We start from the raw sequence: 15,312 nt of genomic DNA, 5'->3' as shown, positions 1-15,312 counted from the left end.
ATCGAAGTGCTCTGTACGGGACCGTATGTCAAGATAAGCACTGTACTAAGAAAGAAATGCCTCTTAATTCCGGTCATCTTAAAAGCCGAATAATTAAGGTGATGATAAAGATGGATTTTATGGTCCACTCTCAGAAAAAAGGAGGGAACAACATATATAATGTGTCCCAAAGGAAAGAAAAACTTGATAAAGAAGCTTTTTAGGAATAATCTTCACAAAACCTTTTCTGGAAAAGTTTTTCCCAAGACCTTTCCCAGGAAAAAACAAATCACAGCTATATTTATAGCCCGGATTTTATTCAGTTCCTCACTATTCCAGCATGACTATAGTTCTGGCTGCTCTTAGAAAAGTTAGGAGATGAGTTAGCTTCAGTATTAATATAGTGAGTTACATTTGCGAAGCCAATCAAGAGCTTTACATGGTGTTCCGAGATACCGGAATTCAATTCACAGGATTTGCCAAAGCTCTATTTTTATTTTGTCTTCATCTGATGTTATCAAGGTTGTTCATGTTCCAAAAATGGATGAGTTTAGCAATAGTTAGCAGTTGGTAATAGGAGTCAAGAAGACCAAGGCTTTTAACACATTCAGAATGTTTAATTTCCCCTCCATCTGATGATAATAACTTAACATGTAAAAAGAAAATAACACAAAATTATGTGGATTTAAAAAACCTCCCACGCACCTTATGGAATTAAAATACTGTGTGGGCCTGGAACCACGAGTATGTTCACTAAGTATGATCTCCAGAAGCAAGTTATATTTGAGGGAAAAAAAAAAAAATTAAATGAAAAATTAATCGTTGCTGTTTTATCCAAACACTTCACTTTCCTAACATTTTGCTATGCCCATTAGGTAATCATGCCACTTATGTTTAACTAATTTTTTTTCCTTAGGGTGGTATCTGTAAAATCTAAATATCTGCTTATTCACTTGGGGTGCGTCTATAATTGGAACATAACGTTGCAGTAAGTGTTGAAGTATGTCCAAGGGAAGGTCAGGTTTTGCTGAAATTTTTTACTTATCGGAAGCTTTTTTCACACCAAAATGGATTTAAGCGTATAGTCAGCAGTGTGTTTCTGTGAGGTGGGGCGATTTTGGTTGTGGCATGAGGAGCTTGTTGGAAGCTGCTGGCTTCCCCGGCAGACTTGGCACGGCACCAAGATGTGCAGTGTGCTTTGCAGAGTCACAGAACAGCCTGACGCAGGAGACATACCGGAGATAAGTGTGGGAAATCCTATCTGCTTCATCATCCCAAGGGACGTGGAGAGTGGGGAAGGGAGAGCCAAACCCTTCTCGGAGATGTTTCTAGGAAGCAGTGTCGTAAATATATACTATAAATGTTTTCCATGAGCTTTTTTTTTTTTTTTTTTTTTTTTTTTTTTTTTTTTTTTTTTGGTTAAAGCATGGGGGATAGGACTCAGCAATTGTTAAAAAGAGGTAGAATGGCCACAGTCTTAGTCTGTCCAGGGGTACATATGTTACTGTATTTTATTAATGATTAACCTTTTTAGATTTATCTGACAAAAATCCAAGATGGCTGTGGAGAACTATTCCTTTTAAAGGCGCTCGTAGTGATGGAAAATGAGAGCAGCACACATTATGGTACAGCATAGCCACAGCAGCAAATAATCCTGTTCCCACTCTTGTGACAGGTATTTCAGGTTCTAAGAACTAGATTAGGTTAGAAACACGAGGAGGAGAAAGTGGAAAACCTGCACAGCAGAAAAAAAGATGAAGCTGCCGAGGGGGAGCCCTCATTTCCTATGGCCACTCATCTTAAAATGCTGCCCACTACCAGGCAGAGCAATTTCTCCCAAATCTGGAGCACTGCTTGTCTCCTCTGCTCCCAGAGGCCCTACGCAGATGCCAAACATGTTTGTAAGTGCTCTTTTATAGTGTCTCTGCAGCAAATGTATCACAGTGTGAAAAGTATAAAATTTGTGTTAAAATGTACTCATTTTCTTGATCAAAAGGGCAACGTTGCTCACTGTGAGCAACCCTTTGGAAATCTGAGTTTATCTGGAAATAACGTTGTAGTTGGTAGAGACTAGAATTAGAATAGAACGTGGGGGATTTAGTAAGTATATTTAGGATACAAGAGTCAGTAAGGGGATGCAGAATGACATGGCAAAGATGTACGTGCAAAATACAGATACATACAAACCAGGTTCTTCCACACAGTGGTGGTGGCTTTAGTATAGAACCTTTGTGACACAGACTACAGCCAAGAATTAAATTTCAAAGAAATCTAGCAATTGTTTTTTTAGTACGTGTACTTTGACAGATTTCATTCATAAACCTGGTATGCTAAGAGCATTTTACAAGGTATTGTTACAGAAGCACTGAAAAGATTACAATAACTGTTAGGAGTTTTTTGTCAGAAAACATTTCCTGAAGAAGATGGTTGTGCACAGCAAACCAGAAATATGCTATTTTTAAAAGAATTTGTATATAGAAAGCATCTTCAGGAAGAAGAGATGGAATGTTATCTTCCTTAGGTACACGCCTGTTAAGATATTTTTATCATGTACTGCAATCTAATGCTAGATCATGTTTGAGGGGCTTTGCACATTCCTTTCTCATTTCTGTTAGGAAATTAAATCCTGATAAGGTTCTATATGATGTCTCTTATCACTCTGGAGAGTAGCAATTTAAAGTCCAGAAACACATATGGTTTTTCATCTTTACAATCCAATTTTGACTACTGGAGTTTGTTTCCTGCTGCTGTTTTCACGAGGGCAGAAAATGCTTTGTCCAAAATCCACTTACTTCTCTGCTGGCCTTCAGTTTGAAGAATGTTCTGTTAAATCCAAAATACATGGTTGTAATATTGAGCAAAAATTGGCCTCCTGCTAATAAATTAATACAAATAGTATTTGGGTTTCTCTTGACTTTCCTGTTAGTTCCTCAGGTGAAGGGTGAGTAAACTGCAGATGAGAAATGGTAAGAAAACATACTTTGCAAAGTGAAGCATCAGTTACAGTCAGAGAACTGGCTGTGCTAGAATTTAAGCAACGAGAAGAGCAATTTGTGGGTGTGAGGAGTCTGTGGTCCCTATAAAAAGCAGGATGGGCCTGCCAGCCATGAGGGGAGAGTGCAAGGGCAGCCTGGAGTGCCAGTGTCACCCCACACCAGAGAACCTCCACGAGTGGAAAGCCAGAAAGATGAAGGAGCAGCAGCACAGAGGTAGACGTGTGCCCTACATCCTTATATTCCATCTCGTTTTGCAGTGGCGCTCCCTGAACATCATTTTTTAATATTCTCAAAGACCCTCAGTGAGTCAATTTTGTTACAGCTCCTGCTTTTCAACTTTTAGAGTGTTATTCCACAACTAATCCGTGTCTTGCTTTCTGAAAATAACATGAAGGACATTATGGAGATGAATACCCAACCAAAAAATTGCTCTCTTTAAGGGTTAATCTTTAAATATAATCTGCCTGCAAGTAGATTACACTTGTGGTCATTTGGATACAAATACACTTTTTTAAGAGAATTATTCACTCAGGAAAGCAAGCAGAGGGAATTTTGAGAAGATGTACAAAAATAACCAGGAAGCTCAAGGAATCAATTTATATTCAAGCATTAAAGTAATGACAATAAGGCTTTACCAGCAGAGACTTCAGTGTCTTGCAGTAAAGCATGATTATTTATAAAAAAAAGAGAGAAAAGCTTGAAGATCGTTCTATTTCTGTGTTAGGTCAAATAATTGATGGTGATTTGCAGCTGACAAAAGGGTAGCAGCAAAGACATTCAAAAGTTTAGGCATGATGAGGGAGTGAGGCACTGTCCTGGAAGTGTCTGAGTCCACCAGGCTCAGGCTTAATAAATACAAGGTACAAATTCCGTGATGGGCCTCAAAACAAGTAGGGTGGAGGTATTTTTGTCGGTTTAGGGGTGGGTTGTTTGTTTGGTTGTGGTTTTTTTTCTTGTTTTCAAACTAACTCAAGATCGACAAGTTTAAACATAATATATTTTCCAGAGTGGTAAGAATTTAAGTGCAGATTTTTTTTTTTTTTTTTTTTTTTTTTTTAATACAGTAAATGCATTTTCCTGTAAAGTCTGCAGCACATGGGTTCCCAGGGAATAGTTCCGTTGTGTTTTGACTTTTAAAACATTTTATACTTTCTTTTCCTCTTAACTTCAAACATTTAGAATGCATTAGGGTCCTGGTTCTAGTGGGAATGCTGATGTTAAGGTTAGTTCAAGGGTAATTTAATAGATTTAGGAGGTGTCAGTATTGAAATTCTGTAAAAGCAAAGACGCTTTATTTTGAGTATAGGCCTAAATAACAAATCTATTGTATTAAATTCAGGTTTGTGTGGAGAAAAGTTAATATGCAGTTACAGAAGTATGTCACCTGGCACTGGAGTGTACATAGCAATAATGAAAGTGTAAAATTAAGATCCTATCTATCTAAACATATATATATGTATATATATATGTATATATGCATGCATACAATCGTGTACCACGATTATGCAAAGAAGGAAGTGGAACACAGTCTTTTAAAACTGGAGGAGGTTTATCTTCGATGACACCTACCCATGTAACTATCACAAGGAATTGTTGATCCCAAAGGTCATGTAAGCATAGAGTAGAAAAATCGCAGAACTAACTTTTTCCACTCTAATAATAAAGAAATTATGTCTGGGTGCTCATTATTTTAATTAAATTATTGTGTAGCCATTAATAGTTATGACGCTTCATTCCCCCATCACGTAGACAGGAAGGGTTGTTAGCTCAGGGCTCAGCAATACAAGAGCAACACAGCTCCAAGGCCCCTCAAAAGCTGGATGAAGAAACAACTGTTTGTGTTGCTGTTTGGACACAGATTTGCAGCTTACCCATGGCAGTTGTCTCGATATTACTGTTATTAGTATTTTGCCTTGTCTTCTGATCACTCGGGTCTTTACAGATACCTAAGGAAACATGCATTTGGTAAAACTTGGCGTGATTTATACAGCTTGGAGCAATGAGTAAGATCTTACATAATTAAATGAATTATGTAGAGGTTTTTTAATTGTCTAAATGCCAAAGCAGATAGACTGGGCTTTGGAACTCCTCCCTATTTTTAGAGCAATACTGACTTTGCTTCTTACCATGATTTCTTTTTTTTTTTTTCCCCAGGCTAGTAATCTATAATGTACTTGAGCTATTTTGATATAGTTATCTTTAATTAGGCACATAACTTGTTAATATTTTGTAAGTTGGATTAAATTCTTTTGGTAGTATTTTAACATGCCAGTTTGTAATTATATTCTTTCGCTACAGCAGACAGATTGGTAAGCCATTAGTTATTAGGGAAAAGAAATTGTTCTAATGAATAAACAGAGCCTTTCAGACAGTAAGCTGATAGTGTCAAGCATCCCTCAGGAGAGCCAAAATAAGAACTTCAAGAGTATTATTGGACTGCACATATCTACCAGCATTTAAATCACAATTCATAAAAACTGCACGGTTTTAAAAGTATGGCAATGCATCATATTACATAATATTAGAAATACCCTTCCCCAGCATGTGCTTAACACTGTACTGTGTTTTGGTATTGTTACAACTAGTGCCCTGTGAAAGTGGTCCAGTTAATGCCTGATGTGATTTATGGTGCTTTAGGCTGGGAGGTCATAACCATAAATATTGTAAAGGGCTTTGATTTTCAGATTATGCCAAACATTTCCATTTTGAAAAATGGGTCTCACTGAAATGTGCAATGTTGGGAACGTAAACACAACATTTTAAGTTTAATTTCCATTCTCTGTTGTGACAATTACAGATCGCATGAAAAAGGAAGCCATCATAGCACGTCACATATTGAACTCGATGAAATGTATTACTGTATGAATCTCTGGAGCGCTTTTTCCCTCCAGTGGGGCTCTAATTTATACTTGCTCATTCAGGAATAAATAGTGCTATTTTCTGACCTGTCATCTGTCTCACCTCAACTCTCTTCAGCTTTTACACTGAGAAAATGATGTCATTGAACTGAACGCTAAAGCAGAAAAATCTGTTAAGATTAATTTTACAGTTCAGTCCTTAAAAATTTTAAAGCTATTCTATTCATCCTTTCATTGCCGTGACAGTAGATTTCCAGTGTGGCACAGGTACACCCAGGGTAGGTGCGTGTGTACAGAGGGAGAGACAGAATGATTGAATGAATACTTAAATGAGTGAATACTGGTGGTGCGCTGAGCTCTGCCACCGGTTCTCCTGAACTTCCTGATCTCATTACCACCACCCAGTGGAAAAGTCTGGAGCAATTCCTGGTCTGAACTCCAGGACTTCTTCCCACAGAAGGACTTACTGCTTCAGTAAATGAGCCCAAGCTCGCTGACATGAAGTTTCTAATTGACTTTTGGAATACTTTTGGTCAATACTTTTGATCAATTTTGATCAATTTTTTAGACTCCAATCTTTTAACTCTGGAAAAAAAATGTGTGGATGCTGGCAGGGAAAATAATCTGTTTGTAATAAATGGCCATAAATCGTCTCCTATCCTAGATCTCAAAATTTACAATTTTCCTATTTATTTGTGAAATTCCTTTTATCAGGTGTTCCCTTAATTCCTCCTTTATTTTTGTTAAAAGCTTTTAATTTCTTAAGTACCTTGGAAATGTTATATTTTTTAACAAAGCAAGTTATAACTACATAAAATTAATTAAAAAATTAATTGGTAAAAATGGAAAATTGCGCTTGTTATGTAGTCAACTCTATCTCCAGAAAAGTACCAGATGCAGAATGGCTGCTTGAAATCTCTTTGGATATTGTTCATGGTGTTCATGTGTTGTTTGCTTTAATGTAATGCTGGTTATATATTTTGCCTGCTGGATTTTATTGAGCTTTGCCTTGGTGGAATTGCACCCATTCTGTGGTCTTTTGGCTTTTGCTTTCTGATTTATGAAAGGGTGTATATATATATATTTAATGAGGTTTTTTTGTGTGTTGTCACTGAAGGGGTGTTTCTTGTACTGTTGTGCTAGATTGTCAGAGAAGTGAAACTGAAGATTTTATATAGCAGTCAGTTGGGAAAATTCATGGAATGTTTTGGATTGGAAGGGACCTTAAATACCATTTAAAATACCATCTAAAAACCAAAACCACCTAAAGACTCTCCTGCTGCATGCATGTACACCTTCCACTAGAAAAGGAAGCATTGCCTCTGAGATAAAATCCAATTTTTTTCTTACGATTTTTGATCATTTAATTTCACTTATACTGTTAGGGTTTGTCTTGGATGTTTTGTTTGGATGGATATTGGGAAACCATAATTCCATGACAGACTCATTTGGGGATCCATTTTCCAGTTGCTGTCTCCATTTGCTTTTCACAGAGATACTCTATTTGATGGAGGATTTGCTTCTAAGGCAATGTATAACACAGCACAGTGAATTGCATTTTCAGTGTTTGAAATGGTTAGGAGTAGCTTGTGCAGCCATCAGGTGTTTTGACTTGGGCCATCAGGTATTTTCTGGCCTCTGTAAAAATGTCCTGCTGTTTAATACTATTATAGTACATCAGTTACCTGTTGGTGTCACCTCATATTGAATGTGTCATTTGCAATTTTATTTAAAATTTTTATTTGTCTGGGTTTTTTTTTTTTTTGTTTTTTTTTTTTTTTTTCCCCCCCCCTCTCCTTCCCTGTTAGGAATGGATTAGAGAAGAAAACAAAAAGATGCAGCGTGCTTGTGCTGTTAGGGTCATTCTGTGGCATAAACATTAAGAAGGGAAGATACAGAGAATGGTGTATTAAATCCAGTAACAAGACGGTTTTTCCCAACAGTATCCTAAAGCAGACAGTGGTAATATTGGTGATTGGGAAGAGCAGGGGCAGAAAAGCGTTTGCATTTCAGAACACAGGACTGTGGTGCTAGATGCAGATGCTACGTGGATATTTGAAAAGAGGCAGGGGATAACTCTTGCTGGACAAGCTTTTTCCCGGAGCTGTTCTGAACAAGCAGAAGTATAAAAGTACGTGCTTTGGAGGGCTGAAGGAGCAAAGGAAAGAAAACAGAGAATATTTTAATAAATCTTCGCTGCTACTTTTGAGATTGAGCAGAAATACTAGCTGAAGCCTTCATAGTCCTCTCTCCCCTTGACATAACATTGGGGGCTGCAGGCTGCACCCATAATTTGACTGCATGCTGCAGGGCTTTAAGGCTCTACTGCCTTTCCTCAGCTTCGTGCCACCAGGGCTCCACCCAGCCCAACTGCTGGAACAGGGAGCCCACTCTCATACTCTCCACACACTGCGAAGGACGTGCTGGGAGCTAGGTTACCAGAGAATCCCAGTTTCCTCTTTTTCCTGCTGCACCACCCCCACAGCTGACGACTGACTGAATGAATGCAGTTGTAATGCAGTGTATAATGTACATTACCCCATAATGGCCTTTAAAAGGTACGTGGGATACTCCCAGCTTTCCTTCTGCCTAATGCAAGGAGGATGGGCATCCGAAATAGGGAGACACATAAAGGCTAAGTAAAATGGGAAAAAAAAAAAAAAAAAAAAAAAAAGACCAATACAAGGAGACTGAAGGTGCAGGGGATGGTAAGAAGGTGTGTCTCAGGCAGCAGATTACTTACAGGGAGATATCCTTAGGATAAGGTGCATTTTGTTGAACTCAATAAGAATTGCTTAATTGAGTTTCTTGTGACTTGAACACAGATATTCTTTTCTATCTTTGGTGGGTATGTTTAAGGAGAGAGTGAATGATTTCTCAGGATATGTTAGTAACACATATGCTGTGCCATGCTTTAAAAACTGTTAACCAAAAGAGGATCGTTTGTACTCTTGAATATTTTTTTCTGGGTTATACCAGGACTATTTCTTAAAGAATTAATATTATAAAATATTAGAATGCAAATATTGAGTATTCTCACAGGCAGAACAACAGTAGAATGCACAAGAATTAGTTTAACTTGTTCACTGGCTTCTAGTTCACAAGTTTTCTAGAAAGTCTCTCAGATCTATGGCCTGTTTCTTGAATTGATATTTGCTTTTTTGTATAGGAACAACACCTTGGAGATTTTTCCCAAAGGTAAGAATAAGACAATGAGTAAATAAGCAGCACTAATTACTATTATATAGCAGAGATTTGAATAAATAGCAATACAAACAGGTGAAACACCCAGGACAACAGGAGAGAGATGGAAGTAGGGAAGATTGATGGCAGGTAGGAGCCATAGGGTTAGGGATGGATGAAATTAGCAATTTATTAAAAATAAAATATTTGGGAAGGAAGCAGCATCTTGAGCCTATGTGATCATAATAAACAGAATGAGGCAAGAAAACTTAGGTGAAGAGTTAAGATAGCAAAGTATCAGAGATCAGGAAAAAAAAAAAAAAAAGCCCAACTAGAATAAGCAGGGCTAGAAAATATATATTTTGCTTGTTAGGTGTTATTTAGTACTAGCTGTCATTTTTTATTCAGTGATTTGAAGGAAACAAGTGTCTTTTAATTGTTTGTTAGTTTTTTCCCTCCCTTAATTGAGGAGGACAGTGATTTTCATGAGCAGAACCTATAGCAGCCTTCAATAGTGTTGGCCACTTCTGCTTGGTACAAAGCAGAGTGAACCTTTGAAACTTGAGCTGTGGGAGTAGATTTTTTTTCTCTGTTGCTACAAGAAGATGTTCCCAAGTCCTTGGACTCTTAGCAAGAGCGTGCAAGCAGTGCCTGCACGTCTCTGAAAGGCCAGAGAGCATCTGTGCAACCCTGAAAGGGCCCAGGTGTGGCTGTAGCAGCTGTGAGTAAACGTGTCAGCAATGTGCCTATGCAAGGACTTCAGAGAAAAAGGTTCTTTGAGATGGTGGATGTGTGGAGTTTCATTCCCAGGCAGAAGGGTCCTCACATATCAGTAAAGCTCTAATTAGAAGGTGGGGAAAAAAAAATTAGTCCAAGTTGGAATATATTTATTCCCAAGAAAGTGTTGTCTAATTATATTTCTTGCATAATTTTATATATTTTCATTACTCTATCCTACCTAAACATCTGATGTTTTTGAGAGAGGACCACGCCCATGATCCTGTCTGGAGTGGGAACCAGGCCTTAAGTGTGCTGTGTTAAATTTATCAGGTATTTATAATATTGACTTGATTTTCGCATGGCAACGAACTTGCTGGTTATTTCTAGATGTACACGTACATCCTCATAACCAGAAAAATCGCGTTACTGTGCGTGTACATTATCACGCTCCTTTTTTGGCTGTAACAAGAGGCAGAAAGTTCTGATCTCTCACCTGTGCCTCGGCTGTCAAAGCTCTCCACTTTCACCATTTCCAGAATTCCTTCCCAAGTGCTGAAAATGCTGAAGAATGAGAGACAGCTGTCAAAATTTACTACTCACTGTGTACGAACAGAGGTAAATGATAGAAGATGTTTATCAGAAGGAGGCACATGTCAAAAACTGGGGCTTCCTTCCTCAAGGATGCAAACACCTGAGACAAAAATTTCTGCCAGGGAAGTGTTTGCGTTTGTCCCCATCCTGAATCTTCTGGCAGCAGCTCATCCTTTTGGAGGACGAGATCATAGGACACTGCTATTATGTTGCCAGCAGTAAGTGCTGACTAAGGGACGTGTTCAGATGTTACATCATGTTTCTGGGCTTCTTTTCTAAGGTGTTCCCTCTTTTGGCACTGGAAATTCATCCCATCAATTTTGATTTTTACAATCCAGAATGAAAGGTAAAGCAGCTTGGGAGAGGAGCCAGCTACGAGTGTTTCACACCTCCCATGAGACAGCTGGGGGGGGTTCTTATCTTATGGGGGGGAAAATACCCCAACAAAACAACAAACCACACTTGAGCATCTTTCTTGTGCACATCTTACGCTGTGACAAATCCTGGTTCTGGAAGCCAGCTCCGATTTGTGTGCTGCAAAAGAGAAAGGAACACTTATGCTGGCGAAGGAGCGGGGGTATGCCATAGCTACCTCATGCTGATGTACCTGATGGTTTTTAGTCCAGCTTGCTGGGGGCTTTGTAGAACTGAGCGAGTACATTACACGGGCGTAGAGGCTGAGGATCGCAGAGCCTGCGCCAGAGCCCGCAAGAAACCATGGTTGCTGTCCTTTTCCTTGCAGATGCCCAAGCCCTGCCAGGCCGGGTGGGCAGAGCCGCCTCCCCCGGCGGCCCCGGGCCGGGAGAACCGTGAGTACCCGCGGGGGAGAGGCGGGCGCGCCGGGAAGCGGGGATGCGGGGGACCCCAGGGAGGAGGGCGCCCCGGGAAGGGGGGATGCGGCCCTAAGCGCTTCCCGACGCCGTGACCCAGAAGTTTTGGCAGCCCGCTCTCGATCCTGCAGCTTTGCCGGGCGGGATGCGGCGGGGATGCAGCAAAGGGCGGGATGGAGCTTACCCCGAGCGGGGATGAGAAATTGACCGATTTCCCCCAATTGCGTTGTCGCGGGCCAGAGGAGCCGAGAGCGGCGGGCGGGGGCGGCGGCCGATGGAGCCCGGGGAGCGGGGGGGCTGCTCGGCCCCGGGCAGGTGGAGGTGCCCGCGAGTTGGGTGTTAGAGAAATATGTAACAAAAAGCGAAAGGGCGCGGTGGAGGGCGCGGAGGCTTGCTCGGAGGAGGGGGGAGGGCGGGAGCGTCGGGCTGGGGGCGTCGCACCCCGGCCATTCCTCCGTGCCCACCCTCCATCCCCCCAAATCCCTGAGGAATCGCACTCGTCGTCGTCCCCACCCCCGGAAAAAGGAGGGCACACCCCACCTGCGGGGCTCGCTGCGGTCGGGGCGCCGGCTCTGCCCTCTCCCCCCGCCCGTCCCCCTTTACCTGCCGCCGGCCCGTCCGCGGCGGGGGCAGCGGGGCGTGGGGCGGTGGGTGGCGGTGGAGGCGGCGTGTGACAGATGTCCTCCTCTGACAGCGCTCGGTACCAGCCCAGTGGCTCCCTGCCATTGGCTCAGTGCAGCCGACCGGCAAGGCTGCTCGCTATAATAGCACTATGCCTGCAAGCGGCGGCGGCAGCTCGCTCGGCTCCGCCGCGGCCGCCCCGCCGCGCATCCTCCTCCTCCTCCTCCTCTTCCCGCGGCCGCGCCGCGCCTGAGGGGCCGCACCCCCGGCCCCCGCCGGCCCCGGCGCCGCCGGCCCCGGCCCTCCCCGCCCAGCCCCGCCGAGCCCGGCCTGAGGAGGCGGCCCCGGCCCCATGGAGTGCTACTACATTGTCATCAGCTCCGCGCACCTCAGCAACGGGCACTTTCGCAACATCAAGGGAGTTTTCCGCGGCCCCCTCAGCAAGAACGGCAACAAAACTCTGGTAATGGCTTCTTCCCTCGCCTCCCCCCTTCCTCCTTCTCCTCCTCCGGCTCGCAGCGGCGGCTCTGGGCGGCGGGAGCCGGGGCCGCCCGCCCCTCCTCTGCCGCCGCAGGGACGCGGTGCCCTCGGCTCCCGCCCGGGGCAGGCGCTGCCGCGTCCCCGCAGAGCTGCAGGGGCGGCCCGGGGACCCTTCTGGGCGGGGAGCTGCAGGGCCGGGGCTCCGCAGCCCGGGGGAGGTCGCTGAGAGGCGGCCGCCGCTCGGCTGAGCGCGTCCCCCGGCGCCGGGGCTCCCCGGTGACCGCCGGCCCTGTCCCCCCGTGCGGGGACACCAGCACGTCCCGTCCCGCCCGGGGAAGAGCGGGAGGGGGACCCGAAACTTGTCCGTTCGCTTGTTTGGGTACAGAGATGTGTTTGTTCGAGCACTGCCTGAGAAACGGTCCGCGTTTTGGTTTGCTGGCTGCCAAGTTCTTCTTAAAAGCCAAACTCAGGGTTTGACAGGCAGTTTGGCTTAGATGCTCGGGAAGGTCCGCACAGGCTGTTCGGACTGTTTCTGAATTCGTCCTCCACGCTTAGGCATCTTTACATCTGTTGGCTTTCCTATGGTTTTGCTGACTTGCTCGAACTCGCTTCGTGCCGTTGCCGAACTTTAATGGTAGAGTGACGATGCAATAGCCTTGGCGGTACATGTGCTCTCCCTCCTGCCTGCTCAGATAAAGGGGATGCGGGATAACGGCGGGCTGGGTTAGCTGCATCACGTAACATCTCAATCACGGCACAACGCAGCGTGTGGACAGATGTCTGGAGAGGAGGATGGAGCTGAAAGAGGGGCTTAGCCACGTTGTTTATCTCTCTCGCCCATCACTGCCTTATTCTGAAATCCCCTTTGGAGGAGAGGGAGCAGAACTTACTCACCGCATTCTTGTTCCCTCGAATGCACGACCTATATTGATGGGGAATTTACTGAAGTACTTAACATTTGCTAGAGTTGGCAAGCTTGCAATTTCTCCCTAAATAAAGAGATTAAAGCAAGTCTGAGCCAAGTCATAAAAATAGTAACTACTACGAGAGAATCCGAGGCAGATTTTTGGACTGTTTCAAATGTGAAGTTCCTGCTTTCACGTTGTAAATCTTTACAATTTTATTTGCTGTGGATTCTGCATATTTTTCTGTTAGGGTTTGCGTTCTTGGAATTTTAATTAAGTATTTGTAGTATCCATGAGATGGCAATATGTGTGTAATTTTTCACTGTAACAGTTGCAAACCTAAGACCTACTGCAGAAATATTTGGTGCATTTCAAATAATGGCATGATACATCACCTTCTTCCTACTAAACAATTTCAGTAAAGATGCATTTGGCAGGACTGAGAATACTCTGATGTAACTTTTGGACTGTGTATTGTCTTGCAGTTCATAATGGATTCTGCTTCAACAGCATTTTATTTTTTATTTTTTTTCCCTTGGCAAGGAAAAAAAAAAAAAAGAGCGGCAGCCCTTTATTCTCAATATTCCTGATTAATTTATCTACTGATAAAACTATTTTTGAGCAAAATATTTTGGGAAAGATTGGCGCTAACTTCAAATTCAAATAAAAATAATGATTGTGTGGGCTTTGAAGTGCTCATACCTCTGAAGAAAAAAAAAAAAAAATGAACTCATGGAAGAAATTTGACTCAACCCTGCTCTTCAGTGAGATAGGTGTGAGGGGAGACAAGGCAGTGTTGGCTGTGGGACTGCCATGGGAGCCCTTAGCTTAGCAGCTTCGCTGCGGGCAGTGAGCACTGGCGAAGTTTCTGCTGGGTTGAAAAGGAAGAGTTCTTGATGTTGGCTCTGTGGATAGCAAGATGAAATCCTTCCCTATGAAATAAATGGTATTGATGAAGGCTTTGTGTTTCTGCTTGGGCTATTTTTTAATTTATAGGAGGTAAAGATGCCATTGTGTTGTGATATGGGGCATTGCTAGCTCAGATGGATAGCTCTGAGGTGCTGAAGTACGTTTACCTCCATTTCAGTGGGAGAATCAGATGTTTCATTGTTTCAGAGGATTGGTCACTTTCACTGTAAACAAGCTTTTCAGACTTGGAAGGATGAAAATATTTACTAGTGGAAGCTAGAACAAGTCTTCAGAAACTCCAGTAAGAACACAGCCTTTTAGTATGCTCTTCCTGTCTTCCATCATAGAGTAAGACTAGGAGAAACAGCAATCTGTAAAGCTGAAAATCAGAAATTTTGAAGCAGCTCTGACTCAGACATATCTTCCTATTTGCTGTAAAGCATTCATTGTCTCTTCATCTGAGCTCCAAGCTTTCTAAAATCACTGCTTTCTCATAAACCAAGGAGAATCTGAAAACAGCCTTCCTTTGTAAAGCGTAGAATTGCTTCTGTGCAAAACTTACATTTGTTAAGTTTTGGTTCTCCTTCAGAGTTCTGCCACCACACTCTGTCTAGAAATAAAGATGAGTGTGTGTGTTTCAGCAGAAATTCACATCAAGTAGAAAAGTGCTAGATCTAGTCAGATGATATCGAGTTTTCAGTATGATTTTATGAGGTGTCTCTTCAAACCTGAGCGGGTCAAGCTTCAGGGGAGAAAGCTTTTTGGGCCTTTTCACTGCTGTTCCATTCTGGAGTGACCTGGTATTGCCATGAAACTTTTTTTTTTTTTTTTTTTTTTTTTTTTTTTTTTTTTTTTTTTTTCCCCTGCTCTCCAGGAGAGGTCACTGAGAGATTTTTTTTCCCCTGATTGTTTGTCTCTGCGGGTGATCGTTATGTGTTTGTCCTCTGCCTGCGTTCTGTTTCACACAGAATTAGTCACTTAAAACTTTATGAAGATTTGGTTCAAAACTCCCAGAACACAGCAGCAAGAAAGAGCTGCAAACCTTTGGTCAGCTGGTAGGGAACGTGAAACACAAAGCTTTGGCCTTCTATAAAAACTGCTCAGTGAAGAGCATCAGAGAGTTACTTTTTGGTGGAAAAGATGGAATGACAGCATTTCTGTAGCCTTGGTGTTTCTCTAAAGTACATCTTTCTTTAATGCCTGCTGAGTGTGGGCTTTGAGGTGGGGTTATTTGGGAGGG

General features: G+C 42.6%; 1 protein-coding gene across 1 annotated transcript in view; it reads left to right on the top strand.

Annotated features, from left to right (window-relative positions):
* The first annotated feature begins 12,118 nt into the window (after positions 1-12,118).
* Positions 12,119-15,312, top strand: part of ZNF804A (zinc finger protein 804A) — a 147,956-nt gene continuing 144,762 nt past the window's right edge. Inside the window, exon 1 of the mRNA XM_040070012.2 lies at positions 12,119-12,241. Coding sequence (XP_039925946.1) covers positions 12,131-12,241 — 111 coding nt within the window. The 5' untranslated portion in view covers positions 12,119-12,130. The remainder of the gene's footprint in view (positions 12,242-15,312) is intronic.

This window comes from Hirundo rustica, chromosome 7 (assembly GCF_015227805.2).
Source record: "Hirundo rustica isolate bHirRus1 chromosome 7, bHirRus1.pri.v3, whole genome shotgun sequence".
Taxonomy (NCBI): domain Eukaryota; kingdom Metazoa; phylum Chordata; class Aves; order Passeriformes; family Hirundinidae; genus Hirundo; species Hirundo rustica.
The sequence above is the reverse complement of the archived record's forward strand: the minus strand, read 5'-3'. Positions and strand labels throughout refer to the sequence as shown.